An 18,878-nucleotide genomic window follows, 5' to 3' on the forward strand; every position below is an offset into this window, starting at 1 on the left:
GGGACAATGGTTTTATGCCATAAAGAGAGAACTCTACTGCATCAAAGAGACTTAGGACAGCATCACAAACTCCACACTCTGTGCCTGGTCTTAGATTTAATGAAGCATCTGTATTGCCTTTTTTAAGATTGTTGGATGTTAGGTGATCTGTATAAACTCTGCCATCATTCTCTAGTTTACAAAAAAATGTGAAACTAGGCTGACGGGATTTGGTACATGTTGTAGTGAGCAGAGTACAGTTGTGATACCTTCAGCAGACAGATTTCTCTGCATCTTTTCCTACTTTGTTTCTTCTCTAAGTTTTATCAAGCTTTCTTGGTAGTAATCACACTACAAAACATTCTGTCCATCCTAGAAAAACCTTTGTCGTGGCTCTCTTCTCAGACCACTGTAGCTGGTGGGATGGAGGTCTCTTTTTGATGGGCGATTTCACTGAGTCTCACCCCTTTCTTGTTATTCTTCTATCTTCAGTTTATTTTTGTCTGTCTCTGTTTTGAAGCCATTATCCAACTCAAAACAAATAGTCAATCTTTATTTATTTATTCATTCAGTTCAGTTCAGTTCAGTTGCTCAGTCGTGTCCGACTCTTTGCGACCCCATGAATCACAGCACACCAGGCCTCCCTGTCCATCACCAACTCCCGGAGTTTACTCAAACTCATGTCCATCGAGTTGGTGATGCCATCCAGCCATCTCATCCTCTGCCATCCTCTTCTCCTCCTGCCCCCAATCCCTCCCAGCATCAGGGTCTTTTCCAATGAGTCAACTCTTCGCATGAGGTGGCCAAAGTATTGGAGTTTCAGCTTCAGCATCAGTCCTTCCAATGAACACCCAGGACTGATCTCCTTTAGGATGGACTGACAGATCTCCTTGCAGTCCAAGGGACTCTTCAAGAGTCTTCTCCAACACCACAGTTCAAAAGCATCAATTTTTTGGCACTCAGCTTTCTTCACAGTCCAACTCTCACATCCATACATGACCACTGGAAAAACCATAGCCTTGACTAGATGGACCTTTGTTGGCAAAGTAATGTCTCTGCTTTTTAATATGCTATCTAGGTTGGTCATCACTTTCCTTCCAAGGAGTAAGCGTCTTTTAATTTCATGGCTGCAGTCACCATCTGCAGTGATTTTGGAGCCCCAAAAACCAAAATCTGACACTGCTTCCACTGTTTCCCCATCTATTTGCCATGAAGTGATGGGACCAGATGCCATAATCTTAGTTTTCTGAATGTTGAGCTTTAAGCTAACTTTTTCACTCTCCTCTTTCACTTTCATCAAGAGGCTTTTTAGTAGTGGAGTAAAATTACTTTAGGGCTTCCCTGATGGCTCAGTGGTAGAGAATCTGCCTGCCAATTCAGGAGATATGGGTGTGATCCCTGGGTCAGGAAGATCCCCTGGAGGAGGAAATGGCAACCCACTCCAGTATCCTTGTCTGGGAAATCCCATGAGGAACCTGGCAGGCTACAGTCCATGGGGTGACAAATAGTCAGACATGACTTAGTGACTAAACAATAAAAAACAACAATTGCTTTACAATGTTGTGTTTTTAAAATGTCTTATCTCTAGCTCATATGCGGGCTGTATTTTCTGTGGATCTTAAATAAATCCTCCGTCCATGGGATTCTCCAGACGTGCTTTTAACCACGTCTTCTACTACCTTTTGATTATTTAACCCCTTAAATGAAAAATGTGTGCTTCTTTAAAATAATGCTTATTCATTCTATAAATATTTGGGAATAATTTATAGATGCCAAGCCCTGTGCTAAATGTTTGACAGTGAAGAATTAGTGTGTTTGCTGTCAGTCTCAGTGCTCTCATCGACCAGCCAAGGCTGTGCCCTTCTGCGTGGGAAAAGCAGTTCATTGGGTCCAGGAGACTTGGCCAGCTGGAGCCTGACCACATGCTAAGTACCAGGATCCTGGAATCTGCTGGCCAAATTATTCTAAACTCACTTCCTGGACCTTCATGGTCCCCTTTCCCCTAGTCCATCTTTCCCAAGAATTCAGTTTTAAGAGTAGACAAGAGGCAGACATTTTGGGAGGGTGTAAACAAGCTTGGAGATGCAAGCAGGGGTATCCACACAGGACTCATGAAGACCATTGTGGTTCAGTGGGGCAAGCCAGAGAGAAAAGGGGCAAAATGACATGAAGTTGGGGCCAGCACTGCCTTCCTGCTCTCCTTTTTATGCCAAGTAACAGTGTAGAACTGGAAGGGATACAAGAACAAGGCATGAGGCATGTTGGATCTTATTTCCCAGACTAGGGATCCAACTGGTGCTTCCTGCATTGGAAGCATAGAGTCTTAACTGCTGGACCACCAGGAAAGATAACTCCAGCCCAGGCAGTCAGTATAGCTTACTCTCTAACTGTAGATATCATGGGAACACATGGCATGTGGGCAGGGGCAACTCAAAAACACGGGTCAGGAAAGTCCTGCTAAAACAGTGGCACCGAACTTGGACTTGTTGAGCATAGGATCTTCTTAGGTGGCCTCCATGTGTGGATGTGAGAGTTGGACTATAAAGAAAGCTGAGCGCCAAAGAATTGATGCTTTTGAACTGTGGTGTTGGAGAAGACTCTTGAGAGTCCCTTGGACTACAAGGAGATCAAACCAGTCAATCCTAAAGGAAATCAGTCCTGAATATTCATTGGAAGGACTGATGCTGACGCTGAAACTCCAATACTTTGGCCACCTGATGCAAAGAACTGACTCATTGTAAAAGACCCTGATGCTGGGAACAACAGAGGATGAGATGGTTGGATGGCATCACTGACTCGATGGACAAGAGTTCAAGCAAGCTCCAGGAGTTGATGATGGATAAGGCAGCATGGTATGCTGCAGTCCATGGTGTCACAAAGAGTTGGACATGACTGGGCAACTGAACTGAACTGAAGTGGCATCAGGAAGAGGGCATGATAGGATGCACAGAAGGATGGCTGAGGAGGGATGGCAGGACAGGAAGAAGGAGGGAAGGAAATAGTGTGAAAAACAGAGAAACTGACTGGTGGGAATGTGTAGAGGTTTTTCAATATGCTAGCAGTTTGGGGAGTGTCTTAAGTTGAAGAAGAATAGATGGTCAGGAGCAAAGTCCTGTTAAGGATGCTGGCTCACTCCTTTTCTTATCAATTCATTTCCCTTGACTTGTGTTACTTGCTTCTTTCTCCTTCTGATGTTATAGGCTTTTTAAAGTCCTTTTTAATCTCACCATTGGGCTTCCCTGGTGGCTCAGATGGTAAAGAATTTGCCCACAGCTCAGCTAAATCTGGGTTCAGTCCCTGGGTCAAGAAGATCCCCTGGAGAAGGGAATAGCAACCCACTCCAGTATTCTTGCCTGGAGAATCCTATGGACAGAAAAGCCTGGTGGGCTCAAGTCCATGGGGTTGCAAAAACGGGGACATGACTGATCGACTAACACTTTGACAGTTCATTTCACCATCAGTCAACCTTCATTTACCCTTGAATTTACTGCTGAAAATTTATTTGTATTTGAAGTCATTCAAAAATTACCTATAATTGAAAATGCAAGATTCTTTTAAAGTGACTTTTAATGAGAATGAAAATAAGAATAGATAAGTTAAAAAAATAGCATCTGATTTCCCCATAGTCAGGTTCCCTTCCTGGCTATATACTTTTTTATTAATATTTTTATTGGAGTGTAGTTGCTTTATAATATTGTGCTAGTTTCTACTGTACAACAAAGTGAATCAGCTATACAAATACATATATTCCCTCTTTTTTTATTTTTTTTTTGACTTCTCTTCCCATTTACGTCGCCACAGAGCATTGAGTAGATTTCCCTGTGCAATACAGTAGATCCTCAATAGGTTATCTATTTAATACATAGTATCAATAGTGTATATACGTCAATCCCCGTCTCTCTACCCATTCTACCACACACCGCCCAGCTATATTCTTGAAGAATTAAGCATATTCCTAGTTTTCCTACCTTACATAGTATATGGTTGGTTTTCTCTTTCTTTTACTAGAAACCTCCTAATGCTAGTGCTATTACTTATTATCCTAATTAATAATGGTGACAGTCCATGATGTTGTCACCATTTACAGATGAGGAAACTGAGGCCCAGGGAAGGTTTTATGTAACTTGTCCAAAGCCCGTAGGCATAAGCGGCACAACTGATGTCTGAACACTTATTTGCTTGACTCCAAACACTGTACTCTTGCCTGTTTAGAAGGTTACTACCTTTAGGCTCTTTCCAACAATACCTAGAATCTAGGCCAAGTCTTAGGGACTTCTCTGGTGGTCCAGTGGTTAAGACTCCGTGCTTCCAATGCAAGGGGCACAGGTTCCATTCCTGGGGTCTGGGAACTAAGATGCCACATGTTGTGTGACTCAGCCAAAAAAGAAACAAACTGCCAAATCTTAGTCCAGTGGCCAACCCGCATTAAACCCATATTGTGTGTGTGCGTTAGTTGTTCAGCCATATCCGACTCTTTGTGTCCCTATGGACTGTAGCTCACCAGGCTCCTCTGTCCATGGAATTCTCTAGGCAAGAATACTGGGATGGGTTGCCATTTCCTTTTCCAGGGAATCTTCTGGACCCAGGGATTGAACTCAGAATGTTAAGCAAAAGAAATACTGTAGTACATTAAACACAAGTGGTGAGTTTGGACACACTTGTGAGAGTTGCCTTTTCAAATTATCCTAGAAACAATAGGTAAACTTTCAGAGGTAATACTGTGATACTTTGAGTCAGTTAAAGACCTCTTTTATCTTCCCCTCCAAGTCATTTCTCTGATTTATTTGGAGGTCATCTCTGTTTCTTGGACAGTTGATGCTGTTTCTACGCATTTCCCTCAAGCGTGTCACAACTGTCCCAGTGACACTGCTGATGACATCAGTTGTCGAGTTTGTGACAGGCTAGATAATGTTAATTCATGCATTTGGTTTATTTGGTTTGGACCTTAATTCTGCTGATATGCTCTTTGGACTACGTAAGGAATCAGTTCAAAATTAAAAAAGAAAAACAAACACATTTAGCCCTTTTCAAATAAATGCGTTAAGTTTCAAATGGACTTCTGCATTATACTACCTACATTTATTTACAAGATTTTTCCTACAATGAATTTTTCATTTTTCTTATAATGTTTAAGTTATTCTGTAGCCCTTTAATGTGTATTAAAATTTTCAAAGCTGTCTGAGCTGTGTAACTGATCTTTTTTTTATTGTTGAATGAAAAAATTCAGAGACATATGTTAAAAGAAACCAGCACAAGATTGTGTCCATGTAATTGTGTTCAAGATTGGGTCCATGCAAACATATTTCTCTTGGTTATAGAAATATGTTTCCCTCAGTGTGGAGAAATGCCGAGTATTATTGCTTATCAAAAACACTGATCATTTTTTTAAATTAAGGAAACATGAACTGAGAACAAGAGAGACCTAACATCTTGGTATTTCATGAGCCTTGGATATCAGCTTTCTTGCAGGCTCCCATCTGAGTCACAGTTCAGGAAGTTGGTCACCTTAGCCATTTAGGCATTTTGCAAAGACACAGGTTAATTTAATTTTAAAAGAACACATTGTATGTTTGGTTTAAATTATGAGACTGACATTCGTTTTTCACTGACCTCAGAGAATTTATACAGGTACTTTACAGATTCCCGAGTGACATCTATTGATTTTTTTAAAAGCTTAATGGAACAGAATTTAAAGGCTTAATTATTTCAAATGGTAAAAATCAAAATTGCCAACCGATTTTTATGAGGTCAGTGTTATAATTAGATTAGCTTAAGATTGAATCAGAATGATGAGTGTCCTTTAACTGCTTTTCTATATATATAACCAATAATTACCTCTTTACATAGAACAAAAGATTTAGCTTAAATGGGGAATTGGGTATGTCACCATGTAGGTAAAGCCAGCAATAAATAGAACTTTATAACATTTCATTCTGATTTTTTAAGAGTTTTAGTTGGACCTTACAGTTATGCTTGTAACAATATAGTTTAATATTAGAAATGGCTGTTTATTTTAAAATATCTTTTCATTACAAAACACAAAGAAAATCACTCACATATATGGCTTAATTACTTTTATAATGAGAATATTACTCAAATCAAGAAATGACACTTTGCCAGACAACTAAGGTGTCCTTTCAGTATACCCTCTGCAACTTCTGCCTCTCCCCACAAGTAAAAACTATTCTAACTTTTATAATAATCAACGTGTGCTCTAAAAGTAGCTTTATCACCTAAATGTGTATCATGCTCTGTGCTGTTGTGTCCAGCTCTTTGTGACCCCATGGACTGTAACCCGTCAGGCTCCTCTGTCCGTGGGATTTCCCAGGCAAGAATATTGGAGTGAGTTGCCATTTCTTACTCCAGGAGATCTTCCTGACCCATGGGTCAAGCCCGTGTCTTTTACATCTCCTTCTTTGACAGGTGGATTCTTTACTACCACGCCCTCTGGGAAGCCCTAAACATGCAGTCTTTGACACTATTGTTACCCTTTTGTGCGCTTTGTCCCTAAGTTGTGTCTGACTCTTTGTGACCCACTGCTCTGTAGCCCACCAGGCTCCTTGGTCCTTGGGGATTCTCAGGCAAGAATACTGGAGTGGGTTGTCAAGCCCTCCTGCAGGGGATCTTCCCAACCCAGGAATCGAGCCCAGCTCTCCCTCATTGCAGGCAGATTCTTTACCATCTGATACACTAGGGAAGCCCCTGTTGTTAACCTCACCAACTTTCAAAAGTCAGGTGTGTCTTTGTCTCTCTCTCTTTTTTAATTTATTGGAATATAGTTGCTTTACAGTTTTGTGTTATTTTCTGCTGTCTGGCCAAGTGAATAAGTCATTCATAAACATATTTCCCCGTTTTTGGATTCCCTTCCCATTTAAGTCACCAAGGAGCACTGAGTCGAGTTCTCTGTGCCCTACAGCAGGTCCTCATTAGTTCCCTGCTTTCTACATGCTATTATATTTATGTCAATCCCAGTCTCCCAGTTCATCCCACCTTCCCTTGCCCTGCTGAAGTCTTTTTTAAACTTTATATTACTCTTCCATTTTTTATATTTTCTTACAATTTATGTGTTAAAGAACCCTGGCCACTTGACCTATCAGATTTTCTTCAGTCTGAATTTTGCTAACTTCATATTCTTGGTGCAATTCAAGGGGCTCTTCAGTTCTCTGTATTTTCCTGTATTTATCTAGAAACTGGATAAAGCTCCTCTTTGGCATGACTAGAGGAGACACATGATATCTAGTTGTTGTTTGTTTTTTTTTTCATGTTATCATCTTAGTAGCCATAGATGCTTGATACCAATATCTGTTTATTCATTGATAGCTGACAGGTGATGATGTTTTAATTTCATCACTTCCTTTTGTATTTATTGTTGGAATGCTTTTGCTAAGAGACCCTTTCTCTCAAGTTACTATGTGATTGGCCAGGAATACAGTTCTCCTAAGAAAGGCGAGGATACATGCTTGATTTCTCTCCTTTACTTGCTAGTTTTCAAGATGATGAAGATAAATAATTCCTTCTTTAAGCTTCCTCACATTTATTTGTGGGTCATTCCATCCTACCCCTGGTAGTCTCTGATAGCTGGCTTGCTATTGGGTAGCACAAGGTATTCCAAGCTAATATGGTATGTATCCTGCCCCAAATATGGGATCAACCTTTTTTTTTGAAAAGTCCTAGTTTCTTTTAGTGAGAACTGATGTTTCCAGATCACAATCTGGATACCAGGGATTCTCATTGCTCCTGAGTTGTTATTTCCAGTGTCTTTTTAAAAATATTTATTTTATTTATTTATTTTTGACTGGGCTGAGTCTTCACTGCTTCATACAGGCTTCCTCTAGTTGCTGCAAGCAGGGGCTACCCTCAAGGTGTGGTACTCTGGCTTCTCGTTGCAGCAACTTCTCTTGTTGCAGAGCACAGGTTCTAGGGCACTCAGGCTTCAGCAGTTGTGGCATGTGGGCTCAATGGTTGCAGCTCCCGGGCTCTAGAGACGGGCTCAGTAGTTGGGGTGCATGGGCTCAGTTGCCCCATGGCAAGTGGGATCGTCTCAGACCAGGGAACAAACCCATGTCTCCTGTATTGGCAGGCAGATTCTTTACCGCTGGGCCACCAGGGAAGCCCTGTTTCCAGTGCCTTTGAGTGGACAGTTAGTTCACATTGACACTTTCAATTCAAAGCAGAGAGTGCTAAGACTTAAATTTAAACTCTTTTTGTATTATAGCTTTATCTCCTTTTTTCCATACCAACAATTCTCAGTGATAAAGGTGATATTGGAATTTAAAATATTCCATAATAACTCATTTGTTTTATTCCGTGTTATATACAGGAGTCTCAAGATAAAAATATCAGCCTATCTACCAATATAAAATACTGAAAAAAATGCATTTACCTTTTCTATTCTCTCCCCAACTTTTTAATAGTTGTACAAAATCCACATTGTCAAGAATATATAGCCAATGCATAATATATTCTCTGCTTTTCAGCTGTCTTGTGGTCTTAGGACAGATAACTATAGTTAATGCTCACCATCTGTTCTTAGATCTAGGCATTTTGGTTTTCTGAATCACTCTCCATTGGATTACTGGGCTCACATTTTGAAGGAAACTTCAGTATCTTAAATATATTACTTCATTTTTCTACTGTTATAAATCACTGCTGTTAAAGTCTAATGATAATCTAAGTTTTCCCCTTGTAAATCATGCAATATGTTTTTCTAGATGTCCAAAGGACTTTATTTTTCTTTAAAATACAATGAATTTCCTAGAGTATATCAGTCTGGCTCACTGTTGCCAGGTATGCAGTGTCATTTTCAGACAAAGAGGGTCTGTACTGATGCTATATTTGTTCATGAGATTGTAAACAAAGTTTCATAAAAAATATTTTTCAGCAATATGAAAAAACATTGGGATCAATTAGAAAGAACATCTGTTCATATATTTAAGTCTGAAAACACAAGTTAGCTATTAATTTATTGACTAAATCAGTGATATAAAAGACTTCAGAACTTGCCCAGAATTTTTGATTTTCTAAACTGTGGCACCCAATTTTTTACACATTGGACCTAGCTCACTGCCTGTTGTCTTGGACGTCAGTAGTAGTTGCTACCTGTCAAATTTGCTGAAGTTTGGAAAGTTGAACTTCAGTCTTTTTATCATCTACCACAAATTCAGTAACCATGTGTAATACACTTTAGAAAACCCAACAGGGAATTCCCTGGCAGTCCAGTGGTTAGGACTTGCTGCTTCCACTGCAGGGGGCCCAGGTTCCATCCGTTGTTGGCATGGCCAAAAGACAAACAAATAACACACACACACAACATAAAACCATTTAATTAGCAGCTATATTACAGGAAAGTATAGTATAAAATTAGGAAATGACATGATATTGATATCTCTCTGTCTCAAAATACAATATATATTTCAATGCATGGTGTATTGGTGATTTTCATTGTAATACTTGTGGCTTCAGGTATTTGCTGTGTTGGATCTGGGCCCTTGTAGAGAATTTTCCTTCTGCCTGGTAAGAGTCCTCTTCCTTATTCAGCTCCTTCATCTGGCTAATCGACGAAGTCTTTAGGACTAAGCTTAAAAATAATTTGCTCAGTTTTAATATTTCTCCTTTGACTCCTTCATCCTATGTATCAAGTGGTCATAAGAGTTCCCAGCACGTAGACATTCTCAAAACATGCTTGTTTAATAAATGAAAGACAAGATGCCCTTTCCTCCTATTTTTTTCCTATAGCACCTTGGGCTTATCTGTGTCAAATAACTTCTGCCCTATCTTCTAATAACTTGTAGATATGTTTTCTCAAGGTAAACTTTCTATGGTAGGGATTAGTTCTTATTCACCTCTTTGTCCCCAAGCCTGGTAAATTGTGTGGCACAGAATAGGTGCTTAATAAACACTTTTGAAACAAAAGAGTAAAGTGTCATGGGTCCCTTAGGTTCAGAAATGCCTTTGCCGTTTATATGGAGCTCCCATTCTATGGGTTATACGTACTCCCAGGTACTTCTTAAGAGAGTCTCCTCTGTATTAAAATTATTTTTTAGTTTCATTTGAAAAAAAAAAGGTGGGAAGAAAGAAGATTCTGGTGGAAGTAGGGTTCTCTTGGAACTTTCTCTGAAGGAAATGAATACCAGAGGTATTAGACATGAAATGTTTGAGAATAAATGTACCCTATATGCAAGTGCAAGTCTGTACATATTTTGTTTAAAGATTAGTAAGAGAGGAACAGGAAATACTGATAGAAACAAGAGCAGTCTTGTATGATGGAAAATGGTGATAGATTTGGGAGAGTGTGAGTCTAATCCTAGCTCTGTCTCTAGAATATTCCATCTCACTAAGAATGCTTCCTTAATTGGAAATAAAGCTAGGAGAGTGACAAGAGCCTTCCATCTCTTAACAGCCGTGATCCTGTGTCATAAGTTAAGCAGTAATCATATCAGCCTCTTTTCTTCCTTTCGCTGAGTTTATAATATATTTTGTAATTCACATTCAAAGCGTTTTTATCTCAACTGTTGGTTATATTAAGATTCATGATAACTGAAACCACATTTCAGGAAATACCTTTTCTTCCTTTTTTTTTAGGCACAGTCTCCATGTATTCTGCCCTTTCTTTCCTTCACACGCCCCAGTCTGCCTCCCTTCTACCCCTTTCTTCTCTTTGCTTTTTTCAAGGGAAATTGCATTTAGGTACTTTTGATTCATTTCCAGGTGATTAACATCATATTATGTTCTTAGAATGCCTTGATATCTAAAATGCCAGTTCTTTATAAGATGACCGAAGTTGATAGCCTTGTGCTTTGGAAGTGGTTTTATTTCATTCGCACCACCAGTAGGGTAAGGAAGAAAGTCAGCGTGGCAGCAGCGCTATGTTGGAAATGGGGAACCGAGGACAGACTTGTTGAATCAGACCTCCTAACCAGTGCCATCTCCTCTGACCCCAAGACTTAGAGATTCTGATGTCTTGTTCGTTATCTGGTTCACTTGGCTCTGTGCCATATTTGTCATCCTCTCTCAAAAGACCCATTCCCTCTGTTTTCCTCTTGAAGTTTTTTACTTCATGCTCCTCATTCATCAGTGCTACCCATGTCAGTGATCGGAGAGGGGGTTACAGGCAGACTCCGATCTGTGTGGCCTTTGAAACAAATCGTGTTGTGTGGGTTGCTCCCTTTTCTCTGCTGTAGATATTCAAAAGGACCTGGCACTGTCGGAAAAAGAAAGCAAAGCCCTGGAGGGTACACAGTGCTTTTGTTACATCTGGTCATCAAGAAGGCCCTCAGTCATCACCAGGTCTAGCTCTGATTCTGCAAGTTTCCAGACAATGGGGGAAAACAACCATGTTGCAGATCCAAGGAAAACAAATTGCTCTTTTCAGCAAGCACCTAGGGACTGCTCTCCAGCATCTCACTGTTAGGCCTTAGATGCTGGCCCTTCCAAAAGGCAGGTCTCTATCTAATTCCAAACCATTTGCCATCTCATCCTCTCATCCCTGGGCTTCCCAGATGCCTCTGGTGATAAAGAACCTGCCTCCCAAGACAAGAGAGAAAAGACGTGGGTTAGATCCCTGGGTCAGGAAGATCCCCTGGAGGAGCGCATGGCAACCCACTCGGGTTCTTGCCTGGATAATCCAATGGGCAGAGGAACCTGGAGGGCTACAGCCCATAGGGTTACAGAGTTGGACACGACTGAAGTGACTTAGCACACACGCATGCCTCTCACCCCAACAGCACAGGCAAAGAGGAAAGGAGTATTGGCAGAAATGCACTGGTTCTGTCAGGAGGAAGAGCCAGATTGGAAGAACCCACAGCATTCTTTCTAGACCACTTGTCCAAATGAGGGGAGATAGTATAGTTAATTCAACTGTAAAAAGCAGTTTATCTGAAGTAAGTTTCCAGCCCTGTCTGCCTGCCTTGATTAAATTTCTCACAGTTTGGGGGGATATATATGGATTTGATTTTTCCTAACAGTTTATGCTTTAGTTTAAATAAATATAAGTATCCTATCTCTTTCATTATCTTATCCATTAAAAAAATCCCACAAGCTTGGAAGCATTTGAAAACATTTAAACTACAGCATATTATTTTTTTGCTTGTGAAAACCATAATTTGTGAAAAAAATATGACCCCATCTGTGATTTCTAAAGAATCCCAGAACTTTATTCCTAGATTAATTTTTGTTTTGGGAAAAAAAATAAAGAAGAAGCTTTTTTTTTTTTTTAAACCCTCTGAAAGTGCTTTGGAGTATGTGAAGTTGTGAAAGTGTTAGTTGCTCAGTCATGTCCGACTCTCTGCGATCCCATGCACAGTATCTCATTAGGCTCCTCTGTCCATGGGGATTCTCCAGGCAAGAATACTGGAATGGGTAGCGATTCCCTTCTCCAGGGGATCTTCCCAACCCAGGGGTTAAAGCTGGGTCTCATATCACCATTTTTTAAAAAAACTAAAGTGAATTTAATTTTTCATTTTAGAATTTTCATTTCAGCAAGGTGTAAGAGTGTCAGGGTTGACTCCAGACCCAGCAATGCCTTTTTTGGCTCCTGGCCTTTAAGCATTGCTGTCTGCAGCCCTGCCTTCAATTTCTTTATGGATCGAATTGGCCTGAGGATGCCTTACCCTCAAGTTGTAGTAAAAAAAATCAATCAAATAAGATCATGCATACGAGAGCCTTGAAAAGTTAAAAAGGAGGGTCTTTGAAAAGTTATAGAAACAAATGTAAGCTTTATTCATATTTATTTAGTTATCATTTAAACACACATGATGTCCTAGAATTTATCATTTCGTGGTATCCCATAATTTATTTCCAAATGTTTCTGGCCATGAAGTATAGAAATATATCTTTTTCTAAACTAAATCACTTTGCTGTACATCTGAAATGAACACAATATTGTAAATCAACTGTACTTCCATATAGTTATGTATATAGGTGTATATATGTATAACTTTTATATGACTTGTTACACATATATTTATATAATGTTAGGTCTTCACACAGATTTATTGAATACAGAATTAGTGACTTTTTATTAGCCTAGTTTTAAGTACATATTTATAAAATTACTAACAGAAATTTGGATGCTAGTCATTTAGCATTCAGTCCTAAGTTATCCTTGGTGGCTCAGATGGTAAGGAATCTGCCCACAATGCAGGAGACCTGGGTTCGATCCCTGGGTCAGGAAGATCTCCTGGAGAAGGGAATGGCTACCTACTCCAGTATTCTTCCCTGGAGAATCCCATGGACAGAGGAGCCTGGTGGGCTGCAGTTCATGGGGTCAAAGAGTTGGACATGACTGAGTGACTAACGCCTAAGGTGTAGTTATTATAGCTCCACTAGGTGCTGTTTCTTTATGTGACCTAAAATCCACCTGAAAGATATATTGTTGCCTTGAAAAAATTATTTCCTTCCAAGCCAGAATTTGTCAAATGGTTGACCCCACAAGTATTAACTGAGGTGGGGTTTCCCTGGTGACTCAGTGGTAAAGAATCCGCCTGCCAGTGCAGGAGATGAGGGTTTGATTCCTGGATCGGTAAGATTGCCTTGAGAAGGAAATGGCGACCACTCTTGTATTTTTGCCTGGGAAATCCTATCGACAGAGGAGGCTGGTGGGCTACAGTCCATGAGGTTGTGAAACAGTCAGACATGACTTTGCAACTAAACAACAACCACCAAAAGAAGTGGTGGGGGAATAGTATAGATTTAGTGTTGCTCCCAGATTCTACTACTTTTCATGACTCTTCTTTTCTTCTTTCTCCTTCTGACTTTTTCAACCTCTCTTCCTCTCTGCCTCTAGGGAGAAGCGGTCAGTGGAGGACAGTCATTGAAAAACTACATGGAAGAAGTGAGTTTTCAGGTGGTCTTGTACATGGTCTGAAATCAGTCTATCATATGGGGTGAGACACCCACTTGGGCTTTCTCCATCTGCATGTAGGGTTTACAGTCCATACCCATTCACTGGTCATGCCTACAAAAAAAAAAGACAGTATATAGTAGGTTATCAAAATGGTGTTATGTTCCTCTCTGGTGAGGAGATCCTATATTTAATTCATCTTGAAAATGAATGTAAAATGGTATAAACCTAAGGCTATTATGTATTTTCATTCACAAGCATTTGTTGATATCCTAATAAATGAGAAACACACGTTTTATATTGGCTGTGCACAACAAAATAAGATGTGATCATTGCTCTTATGAGAGAATAAGCTGTACCAGTTTGGCATTCATTCATGTGATAAATGCTTATCAAGGATGTTATTCCTACAAGTCATTAAGCAAAGTGCTATCTTGACAATAGAAATGTCTGGCAGATTTTTGTTGCAAAGGCATTGAAACTCCTGGTTTTATTTTGGAGATAGCCAAGGATTCTCTGTGTCTCAGGATGTGTTTCTGCTCTGTCTGCAGACTGCATTTGAGAACTCTCAGATAAGCCAGTGGACAGACTCCATAAACCTTGGTCTGAAGCCAAACCATAATGGTCACTAAATTAGCCATCTGAATCTTTTGCAGGTGAAGGAAACTGGGAAACAGTTTGGCAATGAAGTCATAGAAGTAGCAAATATTTGGTTTGAATATTGCTTCTCGGCGAGACAGAATCTGTTTCTCTAAATATTTGATTCTTGCATGCATGAATCCACTCAAAGATCATTTTGAGTGGCCTACTCTGTGTAATAGGTACTTCATATATTTATTCAGAACAGTGTACCCATACTTAAAGTCACTCTTGCTTCCAGATATTACTCGAAGAGGAAAATTCGAGTGCATAGCACCCCCTTTAAGTTTCTAACATCTCTGGTTTGCATGCTTGTGTGGAGGTGGTTGAAATTTTACCAAAGGCACATGGAGAAAGGGCAGCAAAAGGAAAGCAACGAAATAACTGAGTAGAAGTTCTGAACTCAGGTTAGAAATCAAAATATATGGAGCAAAAAAAAAAAAAATTGGAGGGTTGGTGCATCAATTTAAAATTTCAGTTTAATGTACTTGATGTCGAAATCTAGATAAATATATTAAAGCAATTAATGTTTCCCAAGAAGATAGAGATACTATTTTCAGTATGTACACTTAGAACCTCCCTTTAGGATTCCATGGTTGCCCAAGCCCTTGGTCAGCATTCCCCACCAGGGACTAAGGGTAGTAGGTCACCTCCACAAAAAGGGTGCCTAATACCTTTTCTAATGTGTCCTGTATGGATTTAGTACTGTAGAGAAAGGGGACCATTGAGATGCCAGTACAGGAAGAGGGCTGCATATGTGATAGAACTTTTAAAAAGAGACAGTCTAATTTTATGGTTCTTATCCAAGGAAAAGATCCTTATTTTCTCCATCATTATACATATGCAATCTAAACGTGCATGTTATATGCAGTTGCATAAATACTTTATGTGACAAGGGCTTCCCAAGTGACTCAGTGATTTAAAAAAAAAAAAAAAATCCACCTGCCAAATGCAAGAAACACAGGTGACTCAGTTTCAATCCCTGGGTCGGGAAGATCCCCTGGAGAAGGGAATGGCAACCCACTCCAGTATTCTTGCCTGGAGAATTCCATGGACAGAGGAGCCTGGCAGGGTATAGTCCATGGGGTCACAGAGTCAGACACAACTAAGCATCCGACACACATCGGAAATAATGGCAGGACACTGCTCCTCAGAGTGTCCCTCTGACCAGTGACGCTGGATCCCCTGGGGACTTGCAAGAAATGCCAAATCTCAGCACTCACACCAGAGCCAAAAAATCAAAATTTACATTTCTACCAAGAATTCTGTGTGATTAATAAATACCCTATAGTTTGAGAAGTGCTGCTCTGACGTGTTCTTTCCGATGCTATTTCTAGAAAATAACCGCATACATCATGGAAAATCCCCAATTTTGTTTAACATAGATTAGGGAGAAATTCTTATTAATTTATTTATTTATCTACTCTGTTTATTCATTTACTCTCAAGAATAATATTTTTTGGTTGATTGGGGTATATAATCTCTCTAGCTTCTGAGATTCACTGCTCACTTTCAGTTTGAATTTAGGACTATGTGTGAGCTAACCAAGGTAAGCCTTACCTTTCTAGGGGGTCAGTACACATAGTATTTTTAATATAATATTGGTTGATATTTAGATTTTAGCTCTATTTAAAACCAATAGATAATCATCCTTTACATAAAAACTAAGTATGACCTTAATTAATGAACTATTAATTTATTGATAGTTTCTTTTTTTGCAGATGTTAATCATTCCATTTGGTCTGTAGAAAATATATATTTAAATTTTTCTTCCTTGCCAGTGCAAAATGTTGAGAATGTGAGGCATAAAGTGATAGTTTTTGTTTCTTCTCTCTTACACTCTTATTTTGCTTTTGCCCTCCTTCTTGTTAGTAGAATTAGCAAACAATGAGGAGCAGTATTTATAAATGTTAGAAGCATTGAAGTTAAAAGTGATCTAGCAAGCATTTGCTTTTATTTAGTATACACTAAAACTCAAATAAACCATAGAGTTTACATTTTTATTATATTTAACATTTCTTGCTAAAGTTTGAACAGCTCTTTGCACATCAAAGTCCCTTTTTTTTTGTATTTTGTAAATTTAGTCTTATAATTAGATAGAATCATAACCACATGATGTGAGACAATTCTGTTCAGCCCTAAATCAAAACTAAGGAGACAATATGGTCTCCTCTAGAGGTAAAGCTAAAATGAAATGTCTATATTTTCTATATTTTTAATGTATTATTTATTTTTTCAGATAGGATTTGTATTCTTGGCAAAATGAAAAGGAGATATTTTATAATAGTTTACTTCTCTTGATCCTCAAAATGGTTCTAACAGTTTAAAAAGAAATTATGTGTTCTTTACATGTAACGTACTTAATAACTCAGGGTAGGAATAAAATTTTCACATTGCAAAAATTTTAACTGTTAAAATTATAATGTTAACATTCACTCAAAAAAATATATATATATATAATTGAAAACAACTTAAAACCAAATACTTGCAAAACTCGCTATACCTTTTGTAGAGAAGCTAAACCATTTAAAATATCACATTTCCTAGAGGAGTAATTGGAAAGTGGCATACAATATGGGTTTCCCTGGTGGCTCCATGGTAAAGAATCCTCCTGCCAATACAGGAGACCCGGATTCAGTCCCTGAGTCAGAAAGATCCCCTGGAGAAAGAAATGGCAACCTACCTCAGTACTGTTGCCTGGAGAATTCCACGGACAAAGGAGCCTGGTAGGCTACAGGTCCGTGGGGTCACAAAAGAGTTGGACATTACTTAGTGACTAAACAACACCAACAAGCATGGTATACTGCTTAAAAACCTCCTAATTATTAGAGAAATATATTCATTTGCATATGTATCCATCAGATAAATATTGTCAGTTTAAATGATTGAGTATCTATAAAGAGCTCAAGACTGAAGTTAGTGATTTTTTAAACTTGTTCAAGAGCAGCTTCCCTGGTGGGTCTGTGGGAATCCATCCACGTCCAATGCAGGAGCCACAGGAGACTTGGGTTCCATCCCTGGGTTAGAAAGGTCCCCTAGGGGAGGAAATGGCAACCCACTCCACTATTCTTGCCTGGAAAATCCCATGGACAGAGATGCTTGGTGGCCTACAGTCCATGGGGTCTCAAAGAGTTGGACAGGACGGAAGTGACTGCGCATGCACACACACAAGAGCACTTTAGAGAAGGGCATGGCAACCCACTCCAGTCTTCTTGCCTGGAGACGTCCATGGACAGAGAAGCCTGGCGGGCTACAGTCTGCGGGGTCGCAAAGAGTCGGGCACGACTGAGTGGCTAACACACAGTCATAACTTCAGGAAGTTAGCTGAAGGCTGGAGACAACACACACCGGAGGGTAAACTAACTCACGGTGTCCAGAGGCAGTGTCATAGTCTCCGAGGGTGTCAGACAGGAAAAGAAGCATGCTAAGCAGACAGGTCTTTCCAAATCTGTTGAGGATGATTTTGTCAGCTGTACCATCTGAACTGGAAAGAGGATTGATTCTATGCAACCAAATAACTTAGAATTGCTTTTCATGCCGATTTTGGCATCTTTTCTCCTGTGGTATATCCTGTGATCATCACTGTAATGAAGTTCCAGTTATACTTTTGAAGGAATGTGCATGACATTATTCTCCTATAATAGTAAGAGGTCTTTGCTTTTTATCATGCACTACTATACATTTCTATAAATTGCAAAGTTATAACATAGCTCAAAGTCAATGAAAGAGTGCCTTCATAAAATCAGACAAATGAAAGGGCTTGCCAGAAAAATGACTTGTTTTTCATTGGCTCTACCCAGTCATCTTTTGTTACTTTCAAGGTTTTTACAATGTCATCCTATAATTTCCTTGAATAGAAACACCACAAAAAGGAATGAGTTAAGAAATAAGATGGAGGTGTCATGAAAATAATCAGTAAACAATCAATAAGAAACATAGAGAAAAGTATTTTTTGAGCCAAACTGAGGACTAGCCCAGAAGCCTACTTCCCAGATGACTCTGAGAAACTGTTCAGGAAATGCAGGATTTTCAGCACGGTTTTGTATCTTGTCAGAACAAAGGACATCAAACAAGTCAGGGATACATTTCTTCAAGGTTTCAAAAAAAAAACAGTCCAGCAAATACACAGCAAGTCAGTGTGGCTTGGCACCTGGGAAGGGAGTCTTATCATTGAAGCAGGCCCAGCATTGGGGTCCCAGGAAGAGAGGCATTTAATCTTTATTTTTAACATGGGCATTCTTTATTCTTTGGTCAATGTGTCGTTTTCCCTAATAATTAAAGCAGATGTGCAATGTATGTTTGATAGGCCACAAACAGACTATTTTAGTTAGATCAGATTCAAGTTAACTCATGCATAAGCCAGAAGACTTCCCTATAACTCAATATGTAAACATTTCTTTTATCAGAGGGCAATACCAAT

The 18,878-nt window shown here is 39.4% G+C and overlaps 1 protein-coding gene across 5 annotated transcripts in view; it reads left to right on the forward strand.

The window, feature by feature from the left end:
* C21H8orf34 (chromosome 21 C8orf34 homolog) overlaps positions 1 to 18,878 on the forward strand; it is a 340,111-nt gene that overhangs the window by 296,090 nt on the left and 25,143 nt on the right. For 3 of the 5 annotated variants that reach the window (XM_043880336.1, XM_043880337.1, XM_043880339.1), the window contains one exon: positions 13,763 to 13,810. The exons of the other annotated variants lie outside the window; for them this stretch is intronic. In XM_043880336.1, coding sequence (XP_043736271.1) covers positions 13,763 to 13,810 — 48 coding nt within the window. The remainder of the gene's footprint in view (positions 1 to 13,762; positions 13,811 to 18,878) is intronic. 5 annotated transcript variants of the gene reach the window in all.

The sequence above is a fragment of the Cervus elaphus genome, chromosome 21 (genome assembly GCF_910594005.1).
Source record: "Cervus elaphus chromosome 21, mCerEla1.1, whole genome shotgun sequence".
Classification (NCBI taxonomy): Eukaryota; Metazoa; Chordata; class Mammalia; order Artiodactyla; family Cervidae; genus Cervus; species Cervus elaphus.